The sequence below is a fragment of the Hemitrygon akajei genome, chromosome 5 (assembly GCF_048418815.1).
Source record: "Hemitrygon akajei chromosome 5, sHemAka1.3, whole genome shotgun sequence".
Classification (NCBI taxonomy): domain Eukaryota; kingdom Metazoa; phylum Chordata; class Chondrichthyes; order Myliobatiformes; family Dasyatidae; genus Hemitrygon; species Hemitrygon akajei.
This window is the reverse complement of record NC_133128.1, coordinates 45,823,640-45,844,192: the sequence shown is the minus strand read 5'-3', so window position 1 is coordinate 45,844,192 and position 20,553 is coordinate 45,823,640. Positions and strand designations below refer to the sequence as shown.

At 38.6% G+C, this 20,553-nt stretch overlaps 1 protein-coding gene across 2 annotated transcripts in view; it reads left to right on the top strand.

Moving 5' to 3' along the window:
* The window catches only part of man1a2 (mannosidase, alpha, class 1A, member 2), a 134,498-nt gene that overhangs the window by 49,846 nt on the left and 64,099 nt on the right, over positions 1–20,553 (top strand). For both annotated transcript variants that reach the window (XM_073045427.1, XM_073045426.1), the window contains exon 4: positions 14,222–14,340. In XM_073045427.1, the coding sequence (XP_072901528.1) occupies positions 14,222–14,340 (119 nt within the window). The remainder of the gene's footprint in view (positions 1–14,221; positions 14,341–20,553) is intronic.

Genomic DNA, 20,553 nt, shown 5'->3' with positions numbered 1-20,553 from the left:
GACTCTCTTGAATGCATATGAACCAATGTTTAGAAGTTGGTAGATGAAGGAACAAAATAGCTGGACTTCTGAGTATACTCATTCAAGAAGTTTATTGTGATAGCCCTTTCTATTGGTTCTATGGTAATGACATTTGAATGTGAATCAGATATTAAGGTTTTGAATATCAGCCTTGTTACTAGAATGTCTGATGAATATATCTTGTTTAGTGTTCTCAGTTCGTTTAATTCCAATTTAACTGTAAAGATTCAACATGTAATTACTTACCTCTTTTAAATAAGTGAATGTTTTTACTATCTCTTGACACTCTTCGGTCAAAAATAATTGAGGATTTTACTAATAGAGTAATTTCATATACATTGAGATCAGAAATATGCAAGCAAAGTGTTTTGTTTTGCAAAATTTCTGTTTCTGCTCACTGGAATTCTTAGCTGGGAAATTAACATATCTGAAAGATAAAGATACAGATGTTCTGTAATTATTTCATTTGATTGCCTACTGTATTCCAGCATTTTAAATCAGTTTGATCCTCTTTGTGCATGAATGATCACATAATCTTAGCATATTTTTGAAATATGGTTTCTATATTTCTATATTATGGGACCAATTTTGTTGCAAATTCATTTTTTGATGCATTTCACTGTAGTAACTATTTAAATTAAATTGTTCAAAAACACTTTGCATCCTTGTGACTAGATTTATTGAAACTTTACAACATGTTGTGGCATTTGCTGTTTGAATTTTGTAATTAACTTTTCCAGTGGTAGGTGGTACTATTTATGATGTAAGCTAGTTTCATTAACAAGAGCTTTAAAAAAACTTATTTTACTGAGGCCGTAAAGCTTATAACATTTCTCATTCTCATTGATGGAGTGTTTTGATGACTGGTTGACTTGACAGAAGTATTGACATCTAATGCAGGTTAAGCGTAAGTTTATTAAATTGAGCATACTCGGTTTACAAAATTCAGTGATGTATCAGAAATGCTAAACATTCTTGAAATGAAATACTTAGCAAGAGGATTAAAGTTCTGAGGATAGGTAATTGAACTGACATGCTAGAATTTTTTCTCTTTTTATTGATACTGCTTGACTTATTGAATTTTTTATTCCAAGTTTTTTTTAGCATCTACAGGATCAGCAATTAATCTTGTGCTCATACAGTATTCGTATCTGAAAATCCAAACTGCTGCAACGTAATTATTGTAAGAGAAGAAAATGTAGAAGAAGCTAATGTTCCAATGGGACCTTGTATGATGAATCTTAATTCTATCCCAGTGAGCAAGCTAAAAGGATACAGTATAAAGCACAATATATTTATTGCTTGGGTGGAAAGAGAACAGGCTATGTATATTCTTGATAGCCTTTCAAGTGTTTTAAAGAATTGAATAACGTTGAGGAGAAGAGATTCAGAGCAGAGTTGGGGATGGAAATGTTGAGGGACTTGTAATTTTTTTGATGAATTGTAAGACCATGGAATAGATTTAAGATGTAGTATTTTATCTGTTACACTGCAAGAAGAATATGTATTGTAATCTGAAAGCAGTGGCTTTCAGCAATTTGAGTTATGAAATGTTAGCAGAGAAGTGATCCATAAGTAAAAGGATAGATGGGGGAGTTAATTTCATTGTCAAGTGATGTCTTATGCTGTGGTATTCTGTAACAAATCCTTTTTTTCAGTACTCCCTGCAAATATTGTAATTTTTCTTCCTACAATGGTGCTTCAACAAGATCAGAATTTTTCAAACTGTCTTTTCCTTCATTTGGTTGAGTGAAGCTGCCCTGGAGTCAGTTTGCATGAATGCTCAATTCCCATTTCACATTATCTGATGTGGGGAATTTGTGAATGTAAGCTGAATATTTTTTATACTCCAAAGGAGTGGTGCTCTGAAGCTTCATTGCAGAGGTGTCAATTTTTACGTTGTTTCCTGTTATTAATAACAACATGACTCATTTAAGCTTCACACTGCAACTTGCACATAATGTGGAAATTTTTTAAAAAATTGGACAGCAGATTGTGAAATCAAATTCAATAGATTTTTAAGCTTAGTGCAAGCAAAATGATAAGTATAAAACGAGATTGATTCATTACCGCCACCCCACCACTTCCATGTGCCTACATATACATGATGCCAATCCATACCATACTGGCTCTGGTGAAAAACAAGTTGAAGGTCTGATGAAACTTCAAATTGGGGATTGATATGTTTTCGTTAGGCAAGACTTTTAAGGCTGTGGAACCAAGGTTGGTGTATGTTTAAGGTATAATTTGGCTAAGATAAAATTGGTAAAACACATTTGAGATGATTTGCTTTTGTTTATAATATTTACTGATGTAGACTAGCAAGCCACACTGGCAATTAATTCTAAGTTTTTAGAAGGAGGCTGCCATTTGGATGTGCATGGAAAAGTACAAACGTGTAGATGTGGGAGAATTACTGTATCTTAAAACATATATAAAAATGGTCTAACTGTGTTTTGTGTTTATTGTGGGTTAACCCTATTTTGAAGGAGGAATACTGTGTATGGTGCAGAAAAAAAACCGGAGCGGAATTAATACGAAAAGGTTTGGTGGAAGAATCTTTACGTACAGCATAGATGCAAAATATCATTATGTTGAGAACCTAATCATTTAAGCAGTTATGTTCTACAATAACACTAGAAAAATCTAATCCTTTGAGGCAATGACCTTATTTTCCATCAAGTGTATTTTTAAAGGCTCTATCACTACAGACTGTTCTTTTGGTTTTCAGGCTTGATTTTCAACTACCACTGACTGTAGATAACGTTTGTGGACATAAGGTGATAATTGTTTTGGTAAACAGTTTGTGATTTTGTTGATAGAAATGACTGATTAGATTAAAAAGTTTACTGAATAGATTTATTTTATTTTTGGGATGTGTAAGATTGAAAAAATTCTGTGATTTGGCAAGCTGAGATTTGTGCATCTTGAAGATAGGAGAAGACCATTAATTCAGTATTATTTAATGTTCAGAAAACAGAAGATCTGAGACTTGTTTGGCATAATGATAGAACTAAATTAAACAATGGATTATAGGATGATATGAAGATTACAATGAAAGAGGATTTTTTCCTACTGTAACTAGGGGAACAGACATCCTGTCAGAAGAAGGCATACTGAAACAAACTAGCTGTCTGAAAGTCTCTGACATGTAAAGCTTATAAAAGTCAATTAAATTTTAAAATATGCTAAACTTAAGCAATAAAACAAAATTATGACACTTTACATTTAAAAAAAAAACACAATTGCCCTTCTTGCTCACTGCCATTCCTGTTGATTAAATAAATAGATTTGGTGCTTCCATGCCAAGCCTAATCTTACATGCCCAATATGGTTACTGCAGGTTTGCTTAGAATTCCAATTGGAGTCTGTAAAGTTTATTCAACCAGCATTTTGACACTGATATTAATGGTTTGATAGGACATACAAGAGGATGGGGAAACATTGGTTATTTTGTAGATGCAGGTTGTAAGCCTTTTTTGCTTGTACAGGGATTGGATATGTTTTGGCTGTTCTATAATCATACAATCGTGGAATATTTAAAAAGTGCTATCTTAAAAAGAAATAGGTATATCAGTTGCAGTTTATTTAAAACTGATTCAACTACTCCCGTTTGCAACTTGCAGTTTCCTTTCATTCCCAACTTTCCTGGGATTCCAAGGATTACTACCAATTCCATATACTGGCCTAAACTTTCTTTGCTTATGTGATAAAGGTCTTTTCTCTATTCTACCTGCAGGGGTCCTATGTGAAATAAGTTTGGGCAGTCTCTACGGATTCTAGTAGGGTAAGTTGGGAAGGACTAAAATTGTCAATATTTTGGTAGTGTTTGGAAATCTTATTTTGCATTACCATGGATTTATTTTATGCTCATGATTTGGAGGAGATAAATTATTTTATTGGATCAGAATAGAAATGGCTTCCCTGGTCTTTAGCCCCTTCAATAATAAGTGGTGAACTTGGACTTTCAGAAGAGACTAATAGGCACAACTGAAAACATTATCTTTGGAAACTTGATCTAGAATACTGCAGTATCTTGAGCAAAATAAATTAAGCTGATATAAATTAATGATAATTATTTTTAATAAGTTTAAATGATCTTTTAAGTCTCAAATCATCCATCTTCCTCTTGGTTCAATGTCATGAAGCAAATTTCCTTGCCAGTCCTATCATTGACTGACTTGGGGCTTTTTTTTTTTTGCTTCCTGTTTTGTTGTAGTTGCTAATTTTTCTGCTTCCCATTTTAAAGTGGCTATCAATATTGAGTGAAATGTTCATGTATAGTGGAGATACAGCTTGAAAAACTATGGGTGCTTAAACTATCAAGTATGCTTTTTTTCAACCTGAGTTGCAAGGATATTTGTGTTACTGACTAATGCAAACTATTATATTTGACGAACAGTAATTAAAAAGAGCTAACTTCAGATAAACACACAGAGCTGAGGAACTCAGCGTATCAGGCAGCATCTATGGAGGAGGATAAACTGTTGGTATTGTGGCCTGAGTTATCAACTGTTTATTTCTGTTCATAAATTTCTGACTTGTTGAGATACTCCAGCACTTTTTGTGTGTTGTTCAATATTTCCAGCATCTGTAGAATCTCTTTGTGCATATGATTCACTTTGGATAAATGCAATTGTAATCCCATAGCTAACAAGGTAGCCACATGCCCCTGTTGCAATTAACTTATTTCTCATATCATTTTTGTTGAACTGTCTAGTTTGCTATCCTAAGCCCTTAATTATTGGGAGTGCACATTATTATGTGATTAACAATGTTGGTATTTTGTGAGCAAGTAGACACAAACAACATTTTGTCTTGAACATGATTTTATGTGCACAAATAGACCAATTAACAGAGAAATCCTTACATGCTAGAGATGCAGCAGGAGCATGAGAGTAAGATTTCTACCTTTTTCCAAAGATGATGGATTACCCAAAGGGTTAAGGAATAAAACAACTATTTAAAGAAATGACATTTGCTGAAATATCAGAATGTAGTTATGTAGAATAGAAAATAGAAGGAACAAGGTGGCTACAGGCAGTAGCGTAGCAAATTTTTTGGCAGTTGCTGCTGCTTGATTATCTTGAGCTGGTCAAGGTGGATCCACCTCAAAGCTCCTCTCTCACCCTTTTCCTTGGGTCTTCTCTCTGCTGCTTGTTTTTATGATTGATTTTAGCGATAGGGAGGCACTCAATCACTGATTTAGTTGTAGCTCTCAACTCATCCATCCAGTTATAACAATGCATGTAGAAAGATCAATTTGCCTTAATCTACTTCAGAACACATCTTAGTATAAACATCTGACTAGCTTCTGAAGGACAATTAGTTCAGCAAAGGAGTTGGAATTGCACCAGACTTGTATCTTTTTATCAATTCTGCTATGCCATACCAAAACCAGATTTAATGTCAGTGTCCATCACTGTATTAAGACTGATCAAAGGCTTTAACCTGTATCCATTGCTGTACCACGCAGGAGCCTGAATTCTGGTCTGCATCTGTGTTCTACTTTCAACTGTCCTTGTGTGCAATCTGTCCTATTTCACTCTCCGTTGTGATTTGTCTCAATATTACTGATATGTTTTAACTCCTTACCTTGATTCTTTAAAAATTATTTCCGCTAGGAAGTGTGTGTTAGTGCCTTGAAGATTTTCGGTTGTTTTTCTCCCTGGCCCCCATTAATAGTTTAATATGTTTTGTTCAAGTAACCATGCATGATTGAATGTAGAATACACATGTCCTCATTGCAGTAACAGATTCTAATTCTTTAAATTGCTTGACAAATAATATTTCACTGTCACTTTTATCTTGCATCTTAACTGTGTTTCCATACAACTGTAGAAAGAAAATATTACTCAAAGGCTGCTATTCTTGACTTTGCACTTTTCCTTCAAGTTCTCCAGGAGAGGGTCCCTGGCTTTTTTATTGAAAGGATTTTCCACTGCTTTTCATGGCTTTGGGTAAACCTGAAGCATTTCATGGCAAATGAAGTGCCATTTTTATTTTAAGTATTTACTTATTTTTAAGAAATAGCAATGTATATGTGTACAACAGCATTAGGTTTCGCAAACAATATTATAATATAGACTGACCATCTGTATTGGTAATCCTAAATAAGGGATGAGGATAGGAGGTAATGCCCATATTCTTCAGAGGTAGTGTTTTACATCCACTTGAGCAATCAGCCAGAGATTCAGCATGACATCTGTTCCAAGAACATCTCCTCCAGCAATAGAATATTCCCTCAGTGCCACATTGATTTGTCAACCTATTTTGTGTGCTTGGGTCACTGTGTCCAGCTTGAACTTAAAATCTGATATGTGCAAGCACAATTGTATCAGTGTTAACCCATTCTAATCTCCATGAAGTAATTATCTATTATCACTGTCCAAAAGTATGGGTCAATTCAGACCTCTTGCCATCTCTTGACCTCCACAGTGCACTCACATCTATGTATGTTGTCAGATTGTTCACCCAGTGTACAGTTCTAGATAAGCTGAGATAGGATGACTTTGTTTATATTAGTATGAGTACTGGATTTGGGGAAAGAAGATTTTGCAGAATATGATAGAGGGATAATGAAGGCTAGCACAGTGATAAAATTGGCAGAGCTGAAGCTTTACAGCACCTGTGACCTGCATTCAATGCCGACCTCTAGTTTTGTGTATGTGGTATTTGCATGTTGGCCTTAACTTGGGTCTTCAAGGTTTCATCCTAAATGTGTGTGGAGTGGTAGGTTAGTGACGACTTCAAATTGGAAAGTGCTAGAATCTGAGGGAGTTGATGAGGATGTGGAGAGAATAAAAGTGGGTGCTTGATGGTCAGTGTTGCGACTGTGATTGAAGTCACTGGAGAGGCACTGAAGCTGGTGATACAGAAGTTTTTATTCATCACAGAAAGCAGGCATTTGCATGGAAACACTGTCCATAGAGACTCACAAACTCAAAAGTACATCACATTTTTATACCCTTAAGATCAATGGTAACAGTTGGTGATTCAATACAGTTTCAATAGTTAGTGATATTTACTTTAATACTTTGACAATGCTTCCTTTTGAATTAACATATCTACGTATTCAAATACCTTGGCTGGGATATTTCCCTGAACTTATTTACATTTGCAATGATACAAATTCCTTAAACTCACATTGGATGCAGGGCAATGAACAAAACCCCATCGTTAATGTTTAGCTGATGCATATACAAATGTATCATGGTCACCATTTTTCAAACCATTATCTTTTAGTCTTTTTGCTTTTAACTTCAATTTAATGCTTGCAATTTTCAATAAAAACTGAAGACTGGTTCTTTAATTAGTATCCGCTACAATCACAGAATATACTCCTTAACAATCAGCACAGACATGATGATTGAATGGTCTGTTTCTGTGTGGTATGACTCGCAAGTGAAATTGATGTTGAAAATAGCCGACTATCAACAACTCGGGTTCAATGGGCTGTCCCTTAATCTCTTCGAAGGAAAAAATATTCACGGTGTTTCTAGACAATGCACACAGCTAGTGAATGTGTGGGAATTCATTTCTACAGGTAGCTGTGTAAACCAAGTCATTGGGGTATATTTAAAGTGGAGTTCTTGATTAGTAAAGGCCTCAAAGGTTTCAGAAAGGAGGCAGGAGAGTGAGTTTGAGAGAGAAAATAAATCAAACATGATTGAATGGTGGGGCAGACTAAAATGGGCCAAAAGACCTGATTCTGCTCCTATGTCCTATGGACTGGAGCATCTTTTAAGATTTTGCCCCTCAGGCTTGTTCCATGTTTCATTCATGGAACAGAAGAGACAATTACAATACTGACAATGATTATCTTGACTGCAGTTTAAAAACCTTGAGATGCAGTACCTCTCTCCAAAGGTTAGTAGATATCTTTTGTACTAAATGAAGAAAATTTATTCCTCAACTTGAATTAAGCTCATAAGCAAGATGCAGGCCAATATATTTTTGATATATAAATAACTATCTGAAAACAAGTGCATTTAGAAACAGAAATACAGCAAATTCTCAGTGTGCCAGGCAATATTTATGGGGAAAAAAAACAGTATGAATGTTTTAGATTGGACACCTTTGTCAGAACTTAATGTACTCCATACAAGGCTTATTGAGAAAGTAAGGAGGCATGGGATCCAAGGGGACATTGCTTTGTGGATCCAGAATTGTCTTGCCCACAGAAGGCAAAGTGTGATTGTAGACGGGTCATGTTCTGCATGGAGGTTGGTGACCAGTGGTGTGCCTCAGGGATCTGTTCTGGAACCTCTTCTCTTCATGATTTTTATAAATGACCTGGATGAGGAAGTGGAGGGATGGGTTAGTAAATTTGCAGATGACACACAGGTTAGGGGTGTTGTGGATAGTGTGGAGGGCTGTCAGAGATTACAGGGGGGCATCAATAGGATGCAAAACTGGGCTGAGAAGCGGCTGATGGAGTTCAACTCAGATAAGTGTGATGTGGTTCATTTTGGTAAAGTTAAATATGATGGCAGAATATAGTATTAATGGTAAGACTATTGGCAGTGTGGAGGACCAGAGTGATCTTGGGGTCAGTGTCCGTAAGACACTCAAAACTGCTGCACAGGTTGACTCTGTGGTTAAGAAGGCATACAGTGTATTGGCCTCCTTCAATTGTGGGATTGAGTTCAAGAGCTGAGAGGTAATGTTACAGCTGTATAGAACCCTGGTCAGACACCACCTGGAGACGGTGCTTAGTTCTGCTCACCTCACTACAGGAAGGATGTGGAAACTAGAAAGGGTGCAAAGGAGATTTTCAAGGATGGTGCTTGGATTGGGGAGCATGCCTTACGAGAATAGGTTGAGTGAGCTTGGCCTTTTTTCCTTGGAGCAATGGAGGATGAAAGGTGACCTGATAAAGGTGTATAAAATAATGAGAGGCATTGATCATGTGGATAGTCAGAGGCTTTTTCCCAGGGCTGAAATGGCTAACACAAAAGGGCACAGTTTTAAGGTGGTGAGTGCGTGGAATGGGTTGCCAGCGACTGTGGTGGGGGCAGATACAATAGGATCTTTAGAGGCTCCTGGATAGGTACATGGAGCTTAGAAAAATAGAGGGCTGTGGGTAACCCTAGGTAATTTCTAAAGTAAGTACATGTTCGGTGCTGCTGTAGGTTTTCTATGTTTCTAACTGAGGAGCCAATTAAACAAGTTAATTTAAAGCTGTAGAGAAACTGGTGGAGCAGTAATAGGACAAAGGAAGAATTCTCAGAAGTTGACAGCAAGGTGGCTGAGTTGTTTCAGATAGTGACGCAAGAGAGTGCAGATGTTAGAATCTGGAGCATAGAACAAACGGCTGGAGGAACTTGGGTCAAGAAATATCTGTAGAGGCAAAGGGATGGCTGATATTTTGGATGTTTACAGAATTGTGTAGTTAATAGATTAATGGGAACTGTTGGTGAGAAATCATAGGGATATTTTAAATCTGCAAATCTGGGTCAGAGCTGCTGAATCTGAAACACAAGGTGGATGCTGAAAATTCCAGTACATTCGGTGATGTTAGATAAGCTAAGTTAAGTTTAGTAGTCTTAACAGCAGAACTGAATCACCTGTAAGTTTTGAATCTGATCTTGAGCCCAAAGTTGCATCGTGTCTGCCTGGAGATGAGGAACTGTTCCTCGTGCTTACGTAAAAACAGTGTATGAAACAGGTCAAAATGGCAGTTGAATGGAGGATTTAAGGGTTAAGCAAATAGAAACTTGGTTATCTGAGCAAACTAAATGAGGAGTTCAACTTAATGGTCATCCAATCAACATCTTTTTCCAATGTAGAGCCGACTGTCTCATGAGTACTGAATGCAATACATTGGAAGAAGCGCAAGTGAATCGATGCTTCACATGATAGGAAGTTATAAGTTAAAAAAAAATGCTGCATCTTCGGTCACTGCTTGGTAAAGTGCGGTGGAGATGCAGCTGTGGGTGGAGACAAGAGGACTTGGCAGTGGGGAGAGAAAGAAACGGATGATGTGTATCTAATAACAGAATCCAGTTGCTGATTATGGAATTTGTGAAGGTTGCTGTGCTGAGTGGGGAGGCTGGTGGGATAACATGAGAAGACTGGTGAACTTGGCGGCCTGTGCTCCCATATGCCTACTTTTGGTAGAGGTGTATTTAAGGGGAATGTAATAGAAACCTGTATCCCATGATATTTTAAACTGAAAGAAGAGATAATTGTGAACAAAATAAGAGCAAAAACATTTCTAAATTTTAAAAATGGCAAATCTGTGTGTGTGGTGGGGGAGGGGGAAGAACCATTCATATTTTTAATATTTTTTCATATTTCATAAGGACCCTGAGAGGTGATTAACCTAAAATGCTCCCCATAATATTCTTTATAACATGGATTGTCTGCCCTGCTGAATGTTTATAATTATTTCAGAATTTCAGGCAATAAATGATAGAATCATCTGCTGCATGTCTAAACTGATTCAAACACACATTGGTTGTGAATTTGAATTTCACTAAAATCTTATTTTACAAGAACATTTGCCTGTGAGGGTTTGCTGCACACATATCGAAACCCAAGACATTGCAATGATTACTGCATTTAGCGGAAAGTTTGTCATTGGATTTAAAGTTAATGATAGTAAATAAATGAACTTTGGTGAAGGATGCTTCATCATCCCTCTTGATTGAAGGTTTCTGTGAGGTTCGAAGTAGCCATGTATAGTGACGTTTGCTTTTCTCTTGGAGGTGTCTTAAGCTGATGATGAGGTTATGCATCTAGACATCATGTCAATGACAGGCACTGCTGAAAAGATGCTCCTTTGAGCAGTGTTGACTGTATATCTGTCCTTTATAATTTTGCATTTATTCTTGGCATTCCTTGGGATGGGTCCTTGATTATTTAGGCTGTAGATCTTGAGAACCATGAAGAATGTCGTATGTTTCATGGTTGTGAGTTGTTAGGTTGCCACTTATTCTTTGAATCATGGATTTTATGTCAGACCTTGGCTTTTGTGTTCCATAAAGCCATTCCGTCCTGAGGTATGGTGCAGTTTGTATGCCATCATTCCATTCTTTTTCTCAGACGACCTTGTAACGATGTTTCTCCTTACCCCAACCAAGCTGCTTGCTGGAGAGGAACTAAACTGGATCTAGCATTGCAGTCGTGTCAGCAGCAGGCTGAGTACAGTGTCCTGTTATAGTCTTTACTTTTTAACTTGTATATGTACCTTATTATTAAACTATTTGTGATAATATTACTTAATGTTCTGTGTGTGAGTTATATGTATTGTATTGTGCACCTTGGTCTGGAAGAATGTTGTTTTGTTTGGCGATATACATGTGTACAGTTGAATAACAGTAAACTGAACCTGAACCAACTTCACAGGACACATAGGACAGAACAAAGATCAACCTGTTTTACAAAGCTGATGTGCAAAAGTTTGGAGTTTGATGTGTGTATTGAAGCATATTACAAAATAAGGTTTGAAACTCTGGAACAGGTGTTTCCAACCTGGGATCCACGGACCTCTTGCTTAATGGTATTGGTCCATGGCATAAAAAAAAGTTGGGTACCTCTGCAAAAGACTCTTTGCTAGTTTACTCCTGCAGTGTAACACCCCTGCCAATAAAAGTTCAAGATGTATTACATCCTGAAAAGCATGAATTGCTTCTTATGTCTTAAATGCCACTTTTGAGAAGATTGATATTGATATCAAGGATATTGATCACCTGCAGTGTGCCAGCAAACCCTTTTGGCTATTTGAGGAAAACTGTATTTGAAGAGCAGGAACTCAAATTTACCAGGTGGCAGTGATCTCTGTTGTCCCGTGCACATCTGAGACATGGATTATCTGTAGCAGGCACCTCAAAGCATTGATGAGTTACTGCCAGTGCAGTCTCTACAATGTTTTCCAAATTCACTGGCAGGATAAATAGACCAATCTCCTCTCCTGTGCCATGAAAAGTTAAAGTATGGAAGTAGAATTGACTAGAGAAATGACAAAGATGAATGAAAATGATATTTTTATAGAATCAATGATTGTAAAGTGAGTAAATAATGGACTTGCTGCTCGTTTAAATGAGCAGTCATTAATTGAGCATTCTGAGCTATGCTGTCCAGTATGATTTGAGTTTACAGTTCACTGCAAGATACCTCCCACTTGGATTTGTGCTTGTTTTTATTTTAATTATTAGCATGATTACACTATGATTTAATATAACTTTTATAATTTCCAACTGTGTATTGTTTTATGTATTCTCTAAGGCACCTTATTTGGATTGAAGAACCCATGTTGCTCTGATCTTGTATAATTCTGCAGTCTTCTCTATATTTCAGTAATGAGGATGGAATGAATAGATTGATGCTTTATGATTATAGAAATTAATCGCTTCAACTTTAGCAAGCATCTTTTTTATATAGCTCGTTGGTTTTTAAGGTAGTATGTTATATACAGTTAACATAACATTGATTGTAAAGTGTATTATTGATTTCTTGGGTAATCACTTGGAATCAAGGATGACCTGCTAACATTCTGGTTTTGTGGCCTCTGAGTTGACTAATGTTGGGCCACAGATGCAGCTGAAGAGGTAAATGGGTGTTTTATAAGGTGTCCCACTATTCCATTAGTAATGCAGAGCTTACTGATGTTTTCCAAAACAAATAATTTAAAAATTAGTTTTAAAATTTTAATTCTCCCATAGATTCAACTGACAAGCCCTTAAATGCTCCCTGGAACAAGCAGTTGTGTTAACTAAGGCTTTTTTGTTTTCTTAAACTTTATCAAACAAGCCATTGAATGTTTATTTTTTGTTGAAAATTGCCGTGAAATTATGTAGATGCCAGGATTTGGGTCTGTCAGTTAATCCTTATCAATACTATTAAGATGAATGTGTCATTAATTAGTGACTTCGCTTTGCAGCCATCTCAAAAACTGGGTTGCTTTGGTCTGTTCATGAGATGTCAACATTGGGTTACGGGGCTTAATGACTTTTGAGATGGAGGAAAATTGCAGAAAGGAAATACCATCCTGATTGTACCTGATACAGAGTTTGGAGAAGTCTTGTAACAGCAGGATAGAAGCTGTTCTTGAGCCAGGTGGTACATGTTTTAAGGCTTCTGTATCTTCTGCCCAATGGGGGAGCTGTTAATGTTTCATTGTTTTAATTTGTTTAAATTTTATAACATACCATTAAAAAGATTAGCTTTGATTTAATATTGGTATCTATTTGCATTCAAGGTACCCATAAATGTAGGACAACTGTAGAGTATCTGGTTACCAACTATTTGAAAATCCCAATGATTTGGCATCTGACTCACAAGTTGATAGTCATATTCCCCTAGCACAATGGGACTTCAGCTATGTAACATCTTAAAAAATGAGATCTGAAAAAGAAATTAAATAATCCAGAAAATCTGCCAGTATGGTACCACCAGTGTTCAGAGTGAGCTAGATTACTGAAGTTTTACAGTATTATAAGCTCTTTTACAGTTTTGGCAAAGAGTACTGGGGAAGGCTTGCCATTTACTGCAGGAAGTTCCTGCATTGTGCAGGGCCTTGCTGATCAAGAGCCAGCTGAGAAACTTACTGAAAATATAGTAGGGGAGTGGCAGTTGTAGCCAACTCATTTCTCAGCTGTACTGGTGGAATGCCACTGATAAAACTTCGACCTGTGTGTTAGTTTGATAAAAGTAACTTGAGGGAAGAGTACTACACCCAGAGTATTCACATTTCAGACAGCTAATTTCATTTTAGATGTGGAAGCTTCCATGGACCACAAGCAGCAGGTGATGCAACGTCTATTCTTGAAGAGTCTTTTACTACTGCTGGTTTTTTTCCTATGCCAATTATGGTGTGGTATTGTTTTGTGCTATTGGTAGACATTTTGATCTGGTGAGATTTACCATTCCATCCATATCTCAACATTCTTTGCAGTCTCCTACTATATTCCATCTGACCCTTAAAAGCTAGCTGGTGATATGGCAGAAAGGAGAGCCACAAGGGTTTGGAAAAATTAAATGAGTAAGGAGGTTGATCAAGATTGAACAGAATCATCTGGAAACAGAGTTGTAAATGTCTTAGAGGATATGATTCCAGAATTTATTCAGTTACAAATGAGCTGTAAATTTGTAGTGAAATAGTGTGATATTTTCATACCTTTAGTTGGATGGGCATTTTAGGTCACTTTTCATTTGTATACAAATACCATGTAAAATATTTAATGTTTTTTTTCAGGAAATTCTCAGTTGGGTGCTACCATTGTGGATGCACTGGATACACTGTACATCATGGGGCTTTTTGATGAGTTTCGAGATGGAAAAGAATGGATTGAGAAGAACTTAGATTTCAGTGTGGTAAGTCATAGGATGCATTCCATTTTAACACAGGAGTGTGAATTAATGGCAAACATACTATATTGCCAGACCGTACATCACCCCAACTTCACAGCATTAGCAATACATTGTATAGATAAATAAGCTTTATTGTCTATAAAATAGCTACATCACTTCACCCCATTGCAGACATTTTTGTTCCAGCCATTTTTACCCCCGCCTTCTTTGCTATTTACTACTACTTCTTTCCTTTTTCTCACTAACAATGAAGGCTTTTGTTTATCTTAACTATTAACTTTTTTCTTTCTACAAATGTTGTTTGACTGAGTTCTGAAAGCGTTTGTGCTTTTGTATTTATGATAAGTGAACTGCAGATCAGTTGATAATGAGAGATGCACACTTTATTATTAAGTTCATTCTACATATTACTCGTGGAAGTGAGATGTTTGCCACCCCTACATTCTAAGTCCCTACTGCCTCCATGTCCCACTGTCCTTACTGCCACTAGTGTGTCTGACTTAAGTTTTGCCTAAATCTCTTTGGCTCCATAATTAGCACCCCATTCAATTAATTTGAAACTATGGTACCATAAATTACTGTCATTGAAATATACCTGATATTGAAAACAAAGCAGTGTATTTGATGTCCATTATTTAAAATGTTGCTCAAAAGATTCAAAGAACAGAATCCTGAATTGTCCGAATGTAAATGATGGTCAACTATTTACTGCAGTGTTTGCATGGTAACAGATTTGCCATTCTGTTTGATGCCATCCATTTGATTGACTTCTTCAAGAAAACTGGAGCGTTCCTCCAGAAGAAAACCAAAGGGCAAAACTATTTGAGTCACTGATCAGAGCAGTTGTTGTATTTGTGATTACATAATTGTTCAGCAAGTTCCACCTGCTGGACACACCCTGCAATACGTAATGTATTTCATGCATTACTCATGCATGAAATAGAAAATTTTCTAAAAACATTATATGTTTTTATATAGACTGTTTTCTAAGCTACCATTAGAGAAGACTTCAGTGATGCTAAAAGACTTACACAGGCAAAAAAATGTCTCCCAAAGGCAAGCTGAAAGTGAATATGACGGACACAGCAGTAGGAGCTTTATGTTGAAAAGTGGAGGGCCTGCACTTCGGATGTGAATGATTCAGTAGGTACATTTAATGTCAGAGCAATCCATACAATATACATCCTTAATTCTTTTTCTTCACAAACATCGACAAAATCAGAGGAGTGCCCCAAAGAATGAACGACAATTAAGCATTAGAATCCCGAAGGCCCCCCCAGCACCCCCCCCCCCCCCCGAGCTCCCCATTCCCATGCATGGGTAGCAGCAAGGCAACAGCCCCCCTCCCACCAGCAAAAAAGCATTGTCATTCTCTACCGAGCACTCAAGCGCAAGTGTGCAACAAGTCATCAATAAAGACACAGATCTGCAGTACCCCAAAGACTATTCATTCACCAGGCAGTTCAACATACCACAGTCTCGCTCTCTCCCTAATAAGGGAAAAAGAGCTGTCCCCGTTTCACAGCGAGAGGGGAGACATAGCAAACAACTCAATGATTTATGATGTTAAAAGTCTGTTCCATCACTTTTTCCAAGCTCTGTGCCCAGAGAGTCAGCCCCAGGTCTCTGGTCTCTGGATACACAGCCAACGGCAGCTAGCCCGCTGCTCCCTACGTTCTGTGTTCTCCTGCGATGCCTCAGTCAGGGGCACTGACTTTGAATCAGCCAGTCTCCAGAGCCACGAAATTCCAGCACCCTTCAGAGCTCGTCTTCCAGAGCCCTTGGGATATCAAAAAGCAGCTGGTCGTGAGGCCCTGACAGTGGGTCCCATTCCCACAAAGAACCAAAGTCAGAGTGTAACTCCAGGTCAGGGTCTTCAAAAGAACCTTGAAAAGGGAAAAAAGAGATATCAAAGATAGAAATAGAGCTGTTTCCGAAGATGCAAGCAAAGGAGTCGCTGTTCAGTGCCATCTTGATTTTGTTCTGCTCTCAGAATGGTTGCGAGAAATCCAACTAGATTGCCACTCAATCAAAGCTCTCAATGGGCTGTCAACAGGCAACAGCAGCCCAAATGAAAGTACCAGCCAGAGACTTAATGCTAATGAGAACGTGTTTGAGAAGGGGATTGGGAAACTCAAAGACACGAAGGCCAGAATTGAATTGAATGAAGCAGCAACACTAAGATTACATAAAGTGTGTTGTGTGCCTTACACACTACGTCCTAAAGTGGATACTGAATTTCAGAGCTTGGAGGCGTCTGGAATTCTCTCAAAGGTTCAGTGGCGTGATTAGGCTATGGTTTGCACATGTGAGGTTTTCAGAGTGAGCTGCGAACTGTGCAACATCCCCTGACATGAATAGGAGACATTCTCATATCTTGGCAGGCTGGGAGATGTCTCAAAACTTGACTTGTCATCAGCCTGTATACAAATGGAGATCAAAGAGTCCAGCAGGAAAACTCTCACAAGGGACTTCCAGTGCAATCGTCTCAACTTTGGCATCATATCAGCTCCAGCAATTTGGCGAATTGCAATGGACCAAGTGCTCCAAGATATTCCAGGAACAAAATGTTACCTTGATAACATCATCGTGACTGGCAAGAATGATGGAGCACCTCCAGAACCTGCTACTCAGTTACATGTTGGGCGTTGTTCCTAGGAGCCTCTTATGACATAGAGTTCAGGGGTACCAAAAAACACAGCAACACTGATGGCTTGTCACGTCCTCCATATTAGCAACTGAAGAAGGAAAGTCTTCATACTGTGGCCCAGCAGAAGTGCTCCACGCAGCATTGGTGGACCAGTTCCCTGTAACAAATTCAGAAATATGAAGAGAAATGGGGAATGACCCAACATGGTCAAAAGTGTATGACATCACCATGCAAGGATAGCTATCTCATGGTAATCCTTTGTTCCCAGAGCTCTCAGTGAGACGAGATCAATGGTTGGTTTGCCAAAGGAAGCTGATGTGTGAATCTCGTGTGAGGTTCCTTCAAAACTGCACTTCAGAGTGTTAGAGAATCTGCATGAAGAACAACTGGGTACGATCAAGATGAAGAATCTTGCATGGAGTTACTTATGGTGGCTGGGAATAGATGGACAGATTGAAGACTTGGCCAAAAGTTGTTTGGGATGCCAGGAAGTTCAAAATGCACCCCCCCCCCCCCCCCACCCCCCGGCACTGTTACACCTGTGCGAGTGGCTGTTGTCACCATGGCAAAGAGTACATATTAACTTTTCTGGGCCATTCATGGACTCCATGTTCCTGATAGACAATAGACAGTAGGTGCAGGAGTAGGTGATTCGGCCCTTCTAGCCAGCACCCCCATTCACTGTGATCATGGCTGATCATACACAATCAGTACCCTGTTCCTTCCCTCTCCCCATATCCCTTGACCCCGCTATCTATAAGAGCTCTCTCTAACTCTCTCTTGAAAGCACCCAGAGAATTGGCGTCCACTGCCTTCTGGGGCAGAGCATTCCACATATCCACCACTCTGGGTGAAAAAGTTTTTCCGCATCTCTGTTCTAAATGGCCTACCCCTTATTCTTAAACTGTGGCCTCTAGTTCTGGACTCACCCATCAGCGGGAACATGCTTCCTGCCTCCAGCGTGTCCAAACCCTTAATAATCTTATATGTTTCAATCAGATCCTTTCTCATCCTTCTAAATTCCAGTGTATACAAGCCCAGTCGCTCCAATCTTTCAACATATGACAGTACCGCCATTCCGGGAATTAACCTTGTGAACCTACGCTGCACTCCCTCAACAGCAAGAATGTTCTTCCTCAAATTTGGAGACCAAAACTGCACACAATGCTCCAGGTGGGGTCTCACCAGGGCCCTGTACAGCTGCAGAAGGACCTCTTTACTCCTATACTCAATTCCTCTTGTTATTAAAGGCCAGCATGCCATTAGCTTTCTTCACTGCCTGCTGTACCTGCAGGCTTGCTTTCATTGACTGATGTACAAGAACACCTAGATCTCGTTGTACTTCCCCTTTTCCTAACTTGACTCCATTTAGATAGTAATCTGCCTTCCTGTTCTTGCCACCAAAGTGGATAACCTCACATTTATCCACATTAAACTGCATCTGCTATACACTTGCCCACTCACCTGCTGTGGATCCTCATTTGATGTGGCTGGAGATTATACCAATGAAGTCAACCACCTCGGAAAAAACAGCTACAGCCCTGAGGACTGTCTTCAGCAGAAACAGCTTACCTGACCAAATTGTGAACGGCAATGGACCACAATACAGGTCAGAAGAATTCTGAGTTTTCATGAATAAAAATGGCATCAGACATTTCAAGTCAGCTCCTCACCACCCAGCAATGAATGGGTTAGCTGAAAGATTTATCCAAATCTTCAAGAGTCCATTAAAGCTATGGACAAGGAGGACATTTCTCTACACCATTTAGGTGGACAACTTCCTTTATGTGTATCAGAAGTCTGTTCCTACAACGACAAATCAAACGCCTGCAATGCTCCTCATGAACAGGAATCTGAGATCTTGCATAGACCACCTGAAACTAGACCTATGGAGGGAAGTGCAGAATGAACAGTTCAACCAGTTGCTAAGTGAATCAGCAGGGAGCTTTGAGGTTGGACAGGAAGTCCTAGTGCACAATTACCGAGAAGACAAGTGGACACCCAGTAGGATAGCTACAAGAACTGGACCACTGATGTATACAGTGGACGTTGGAGCTCGTACATGGAGATGTCATGTTGACCAGATACTGGTTGCTCAGCCGAAGAACATGCCTGAGTTGATGGCATCCAACAAGACAGACTCATTGCAGTTACTAAACTCTCCTCTCAGTGATGATCGTATCGCTGACAGCAACATGACTCCAGCAACCAAGAATGTTGTATTTGACAAGATTCCTGCCAAACCTGATGTTACTCCACAGGTCCAGAGATGCTATCTTGAATAAAACCGAGCACTACCTAAAAGACTGAATCTTTAGTGTAGTGAAGTTAGCTCTGGGCAGATATTGTGAAAGCATGTTTATTTGGAATATGGATTGTGAAAGGGAAATTGAGTGTTTTGTACATTTGTCCTCTTCCCTCATAAAAAACCATCTCCCGCGTGTCTGTATCTATTTAATTGATATGTAGTTGCACAGACACAACAGAAATGATACAAATCTCACTGCAAATGCAGATGTATTGTAATGCGCTGTAAGCTTTCACTGCTAATGTAATGTCTTCTTTGTAATGTTTCACTGCTGAGGTAGCAGTTTCTCTGTAGCAGCAATGTTTGGGTTATGGCTGGAGATAACAGGACTGTGGTATGCATGTTAGCCAGTCGGAGGTTGTTGCTCTGTCTTGTGAATCTGGAAGGATGTTTTTTCGTGGTCTTTTGTTGAGGAGAGATGAAGAGGGAAGATGTGTGTGGAGAGAGCTGGTAGACCACCAGACGGAGTGGACTGGGATCTGAGGGTCCAGAGGTCGGCGATGCTTGGAGAGTCCGATGGTGGAAGTATGACTACTGAGTGAGCTCCAACGTGAACTTTCGATTTTTCCTTGAATTGGGCCCTTCTATTTTATTTTCATTACTAACCCTATATTTAGATTAAGATTCATAAAGTTCAATCATTTAATTGCATATGGTGTACTGTCTGATATTTTGTGTTGTGGGTTTGTAACTGGGTGGTACATCACACAGCATCCACACAAACGTGAATTCTCAGTTTGGCGGGGGGCCAAAGGCTGTTTTCCTCTGGACGAACACGGGCTGGGCGAGCCTGTTAAAATAGTAAAAGCCTATGGATTCACTGCTAATGCTATCCATTTAAGAAGAATCTGCCATTTTTGACATGGAATAAGCTTTTAATGTGGTGACTTGCTACTATCTTTGGTGCAAAGATCTTTGATCCATTCTAATGCAGAAACAGTTTTATGCCAAAACTGGAAGGGATACATGTGAAAACAAGATAATTGGATTCTGCAGAATTTGGTTCCCTATCAATAGTACAGTCCAAGTTTCTTACATTGGGCAAATCACATGCTTAGTCTTGTGTAGGAATGGGAATGGCATCAGTTATTCTGAATCTGCACAATTGATACTTTTTTCAGTAATTTGAGAATTGATTAGTGACTAATTCTGGGAGCTCTGTTCATATACAGGTACATATTTATCTTAGCCATAGCTTTACAGTACAGAAACAATGCCCATCACACCCCTCTGACCAGAAAGTTCCCATCTATACAAA